General features: G+C 39.7%; 1 protein-coding gene across 1 annotated transcript in view; it reads left to right on the plus strand.

Moving 5' to 3' along the window:
* Positions 1-161: 161 nt before the first annotated feature.
* Positions 162-6,532, plus strand: part of LOC104077761 (oncostatin-M-specific receptor subunit beta-like) — a gene marked incomplete at its 5' end in the record, with an annotated part of 10,051 nt that continues 3,680 nt past the window's right edge. Inside the window, 7 exons of the mRNA XM_009579124.1 lie at positions 162-321; positions 839-915; positions 1,332-1,548; positions 2,173-2,355; positions 3,556-3,657; positions 4,129-4,308; positions 6,041-6,205. Coding sequence (XP_009577419.1) covers positions 162-321; positions 839-915; positions 1,332-1,548; positions 2,173-2,355; positions 3,556-3,657; positions 4,129-4,308; positions 6,041-6,205 — 1,084 coding nt within the window. The remainder of the gene's footprint in view (positions 322-838; positions 916-1,331; positions 1,549-2,172; positions 2,356-3,555; positions 3,658-4,128; positions 4,309-6,040; positions 6,206-6,532) is intronic.

Here is a 6,532-nt window from a genome sequence, read left to right on the forward strand (position 1 = left end):
TCTTTTCCCCCTCCCTTTCTTTTCCCCCTTTCTTTTCCCCCTTTCTGACTGAAGCTTAACAGCCATCATAGGATCTAGAGGAAGAATTATTTTTTCAGACAAAAACCTCTTGCTAATGAAGCTGAACTGAGCTCTGACTGTTTTGTGTTTCTGTCTTGCAGCATAATAGTTCAGACACGCATCTCCATTATGCCAGCATCACCCTGGGTGGACTGCAGCCATATACTGAATACACAGCTAGAATACACTGTGGAGCAGCTAAGCATTTCTGGAGGTGGAGTGAATGGAGCGAAGCCCGAACCATCAGAACAAAGGAAGCAAGTACGTCCAGCCTATTGAGAAGGGAAGCTTGAAGGAGGTTCTCCACTTGCCACCTCTGCGTGCTGTTTGTTGCTACTCTTCTGCTGTGTAGCTGAAGCGGAGGCCTGTTGCATGCATAAAAGTAGAAGCACACTAAGCAAGCTTTAAGAAGGTGGCTTCTTAAACAACTCTCATCCTACCTGCCAGTATCTGCCATTTTATCCAGTGCAGGCAGTGGGAAATCTAGATGACTGGGAGGATGGACAGACTGAGTTACAGTGTTCTGTGAAGGCTGGAGGAAGGTGCAAAGGTGGGAACAAGCACCTGGGAACTGCAAGCAAAGAGAGATTTTCTAGGGAAATGAACCAGACATTCATTCAGAAAAAAAATGGAGAAAGAAGTTAAAGGATTTGGCAAGACCTAGGAATGATGGGGAAAAAGAGTTTTGGGGGTGGAATTTCTTCAAATGGGAGGAAGCAATGAAACGTTTTATCCTTTCTGCACCTGGAGCATCTTTGGTTTTCTGTATTTATTGCAGCTCCATCAGGGAAACTGGACATCTGGAGAGAAATTACACCAGTTCTGGGGGGGCGGAATGTGACCTTGTTCTGGAAGGTGAGACATCGGTAAACGGAAACGGAAACAAAACGGATTAGAAACTTCTCCCATGAACTTTAACAAGTTTGTATGCATTTAATAGCAACTCAGTATGAAAATGTCTTTTAAGAATTTAAGAAAAATATTACATGTAACGTACTTCAGAACATACGTAGCTATATGATGGTGTGCTGTCCTGGCATTTCAGACATATACTCCTGTTTTTCTAAGTATTATAACATGACAAATCCCATTACTGAGATTCCCACATTTCCATTTCAACCAGTATAGATATGCATGTATGGAAACAAGTGTTTCTGTTATCACAGAAATAATATATCGAAGTAGTTTTTTAAAGTTCTAAATGCTTCTCTCATATTTTTTCGGCAAAATTTTTAAGTAATTGGTGTCTACCCCCATAACTTTTTCCCCAGCAAGCACCAAGTTTTCGAGCAAATGGAAGAAATATTTCTTATGAAGTAACCTGGGAAAAAGTAGAAGATGGCTCTAATCCGGAAAGCATCTCCTTTTCATCAGTCTACAATAGCACGAGGATTTCCATTGATAACCATTCCTACAGAATCAGTATCATGGCAAAGAACAATGTTAATTATTCACTTCCGTCAATATTGATCATTCCTAGAGCTACAGGTAACAATAGGAATATTTTCAGTTAGATTTCCATTATGAGAGTTTTGTTTCGACCTATTTTAAGTGAAGTGATAATTCATCATCTTAGGGGGAACAAATTAACCTGGCCTGTTAACTCACATCACTGCTCTCTGGAAATTATTACTGTATTTTTGCCTGCAGGGTGGTAAATGTATGTATATTAAGCTTAATTGCCTTGATCCATCCCTTATGACAGAAGTCTGTTTTGCACTGAGAGTCTCTGCAAAGCAAAACACATTTAGCCTTAAACTAGGGCCTCAGACCTGTGGCAGGTGCCATGAAGGTGTAGCCAGTGCCTCGCAGGGAATTCTTGTGTGTGATTAGCCTCTTGTGACTTTCTGTTTATGACTCCAGGTTTCTGCAGTTGAGTTCTTTTTATTAATATATAGTAATAATTACTCGATGTTTTTTGAGCTGTCAGCTTTCAGCATACAAAGAGATCAACTTTCAGCATGTGAAAGATCCCAGATGTCTGATAGTGAAGGAATGGAACTATTTTATTATTGTTTTATCAGCTTAGCATAGAAACTGTATTGATCTTCATTTATGAACCTGAGGTCTCATGCAGGAAAATAATAGAGACTCTGTTTTGTTCATTCCTAGGCACCGAAGAGCTTAAAGAAGAACAGGTTAATGGTACAGATGATGGCATTTTTATTTCCTGGGAGCCCAGACATATATATGACAGTTACATTATTGATTGGTGTAACTTTCCGATGTTGGAGCCTTGTGATTTGCAGTGGAAGAGGTTTGGGCCCAACACTTCCAATACTCTGATCAACTCAGGTGAAAGCTGAACAATTTTTCTTTCTGATGTCTGTGCAGCAATCTTTCATGCTGTGGGCATTAACTGAATTTAGGAAACAAATCTTGTGGAATGTTGAAGTCTGTGCAGTGCAGGTGTAATTGTTCAAAGGCATGTGGCATCATGTTTTGCCTAGCAAATGAATTAGACATCACAAATGTGCCAGCACCATTAAGCCTTGGAAGTCAGCACAGTATTTTAGAAAAGTCAGCATAGTATTTTAGAGAAAAACTCTTGTGAGTAGCTTGTAGTAACATCTTGAAGGAGGATGGTGAGGTTAATGAAGGAGTTAAAAATCTTTTAGTAGGAGAGATGCAAAATGGAGCTCTGCCTTATCTGTAACACGGGTCAGAAGTTTAGACTCGGGCAATTTAACACCCACTGTGTAGTGAGGGGTTTAGTACTCAGTGTGCCACAAATAATGTGTCTCAGCACCAGTCCTTGCTTAGGACCAGTTGTCTGGTTTTTATCCCAGTGGTGGCCATTAGACCTAAATCCTTTCTGGCTGTGTGAAAGTTGCTCTGATATACTTCCACAGCTGCAAGAATATATCCTTTCTGGAGTCTCTTGAGCTGAGAGTTCACTTTGGAATGAAACAATTTGAACAAAATTTGACTGAATTTCAATATGCAATAAAGGAACTGCACTTCAATTCATACAAACACATGGGAGCCTGCATTCTTACTGAAGGAGAGTGTGGTAACACATGGAAAAAATGTTGTCCAGTTCTTCAGTGGGTTGCACTTTGTTAACCTAAATGGGAGTGGATGTCAGTGCGGATAACATGGAATCCTGATGCATGGGTATGTGTCTACATTACAGTAGTTATGTAGACACAGTCCAAAACACAACCTTTGCCTGTGCGAAAAACAGAAATAAAATTATCTTGCTCTTTGATGTATTTGGAGCTTATTGTGCACTCATCTTGAATACTCTAGGGCAACAAATATGTTAGACCCCCCCCACAATTCTCTCTTTCAGAAAAAATAAATGTGTTCAATTCACATTATGCACACAAAGAATTGGTTTACCCTGTGTCTCCTTCAGTTGCTTTAATAGCACAGTAGCACACAAAGAAGAATTCTAATGGATTATAGACCTCTGTAGAAAGCAGTTAAGTAAAAGCAAAACCAAAAGACAAACCGTAACCTATTTTTGTAATCAGTTTCACTATTTTCTAGCTGCTTTTGTTCCGGGGGTGAGATACAACTTCCACATCTATGGATCTGTGGCTAATAGAGCCTCCTTACTGGAGAAGAAGACTGGTTATCTCAGGGAGCTACGTAAGTTGGCAACATATTTAGAGTTTGTGTATTTGCTAAATTCATCTGTAACAAACAGAAGAATGCCACAGCCTTCCTCCTGCAACGAGCTAAAAATGTATTATTTGCTGTGTTGTTTCTATATCGTCAGTGAAGCATTTAAAAGTTGTACAACAAACATTTAAAAACATTTAAAAGTTGTACAACGACATACACGGCCCTACATCAAGGATATTTGATTAGTGCAGTGACGCGGTAGAGTCCATGTTAATTAGAATACTAAACAAAGCTGTGATAGCAATCACTGCTTTGTGTATCACGTGGACTGTGTGAAGGCTCTGTGAAGTTGACAGTTTTTATGGAGCGCTTTGGCTTTGTTCAGCTTTTAAATACAAGTAAGATATAAGCAGAAACACCAGGTGTTTTTCAAGTGAGAAGATAAACATTTTTGAAGAATAATGGCACGTTTAACTTGAATTTTCTTTCTTCCAGCTCCTCTGCTTGACCCTGTTGTGGAAAAAGTTGAACTGACTTTGAATGCAGTAACCCTATCTTGGGATTCTTATCCCACAAATGAGTCACAGTCTGGTTTTGTAAGAGGCTACCATGTTTATGTGTCGCCTATACATAAGGACTGCAGCTTGAAAGGATCCAAAAAACATGTTCTTCCAGGTAACTGAGCTTTGGGATTTAGGAATTTGTGTCATTGATGTAGGTGAAAGATTTTGTGGCTGTTGCTGATATTGCAGCCTCTTAGAAAGTTCACATTAGGCAGGCAAATTGGCTTATTAGGCAATATATAGATTTCAACACCGACTGCTTTTGATTCCTCTCTAATGCATGAGGTGCTAATGGACGGAAGTGGGTCCTGGCTTTATACAGATTTATAGCCCCTGTCCTGTTGTCCATAGCTCCTTTAACTCCAGTGTGAGCTCCAGAAAAGATTCTTGCAGTAGTGTAGGAGGAGTCAAGTTTCTGCCTCTTGTGATCTGAGTTCTGGATGAATTTTGAAAACATCTGTTAGTGGTCTACTTGGATGAGAGTCATAGGAAGCATGTTAGTTTTACTAGGATTTGGGGTATTTTAGAAACAGCTGGGATACAATTTATTTCCTTCAGAATTGGAGCACTGTGTAAATTCCCCATTTAAATTCTTGTATAGTGAAAGTATTTGTGGCTGTGCTCTACAGTGGAGTTCCTTCAACAGAACTGAGCTGTGGGGTGGCACAAAGCCACATTTAAACTTTTATATCGGATCTTCCTGCTCCACACTCAAAACTGCTCCAGATGACTTTGCTGCATTATAATTTTCAGATGTTTCCAACGTGTTCAAGGATGTTTTTTTTTTTACTTGCCTCTTCTTCTAGTTGGATCATGTCCTGTGTCAGATCCTTCTGCTGGTTAGACTACTACCAGGCTGAAAAGCTTAGTTTGAACTGAAGGAGGCTATGTAGGAGTTTCTGTCAGAACTAAACTAACCATAGAAGTGCCATAATTCTGCAAGTAACCCCAGTTAGACTTTAAAATGTTTAAATTTAAGATTTCCTGCTTCCCAGTTTGTCTGAGCTAGCAGACAAGGGGTGTGACTGGAACAGGAGGAATAAACTAATCCTTTTCTCCCTGGGGTCTGGGAGTTGCACAATAGAGAGGCAAAAGAAGTTTTTTTCAGGCAGAGATTTCTTGCTTTCAATTGTCTTCAAAGAACTTGACCTAAGCTTAAGGGCTTCAGGATTCTGGCGAAAAAGGAAATGGCAAAACCCAAATCATTCTGTTAAAAAGCTCTAGTAAAAGGAAATTAAAATAAGCAGTTGCAGTTTTTGACAGCAAGTTATTAGGTGGTCTGCCAGAGGATGGGCAATGCTGTGGACAGCCCAGTTAGAAGGGATCTGAGTTCAGTCCACTGGCAATGAGTCAGGATGCATCATCCTTCTCAGAATAAAGTGTGCAAATTACAAAGAAGGCGGGTTGAAAATGTTCTGTTATTTCAGTGGTCTAGCGGTCTCAGTTAAGCTGATTTGTAACATTTTGGGGAGACCTTATTGCAACCTTTCAATACTTAAAGGGGGCTTATAAGAAAGATGGAGAGAGACTTTTTACCAGGGCCTGTAGTGGTAGGACAAAGGGTAGCGGTTTTAAGCTAAAAGAGGGTAGATTTAGATTAGATATAAGGAAGAAATTTTTACTTTGAGAGTGGTGAGACACTGGAATAGCTTGCCCAGAGAAGTTGTGGATGCCCCATCCCTGGAAGTGTTGAAGGCCAGGTTGGATGGGTCTTGGAGCAATGTGATCTAGTGAAAGATGTCCCTGCCCATGGCAGGGTGTGTGGACTAGATGATCTTTAAAGGTCCCTTCCAACCCAAACCATTCTGTGATTCTGTGATTCTCTCTTATCTGTTTCATTTTAGATGATTCAGTGCTATGTAAATACACAATTGAAAACCCAGAAGAAAAGAGATACACCGTGAAAAACCTATTGTCAAACACAAAATACAAACTAGTGGTTAAAGCATATACAGGTGGAGGAGAGACTCCCATTGTTAACTTTATATACATAGATACACCGTTTAACTGTGAGTATTGGCTGTGGAAAATTTGTCTTCTAGCAGAAGGATGGGATGATTTAAAATGTTAGAATAATCTTATTTTCTCGAGCGAAAACATTTAATTCCATGTAACATCGACTTGAGAAAAGATCCAGCTGAGAAATAAAATGTGCATACTATCAGGGTATTTTGATACTTTTAAGTAGCTATGTTTTTTTATTTTAGAATGAAAATAATTTTACATCCTTATTTAAGTCTTGTATCTTTCTGATGTTGTCGTTTAACCCCAGCCAGCGACTGAGCACCACAGAGCCGCTCACTCATTCCCCTCTCAGTGGGATGGGGGAGAGAATC

This window comes from Fulmarus glacialis, unplaced genomic scaffold (assembly GCF_000690835.1).
Source record: "Fulmarus glacialis isolate BGI_N327 unplaced genomic scaffold, ASM69083v1 scaffold2686, whole genome shotgun sequence".
Classification (NCBI taxonomy): domain Eukaryota; kingdom Metazoa; phylum Chordata; class Aves; order Procellariiformes; family Procellariidae; genus Fulmarus; species Fulmarus glacialis.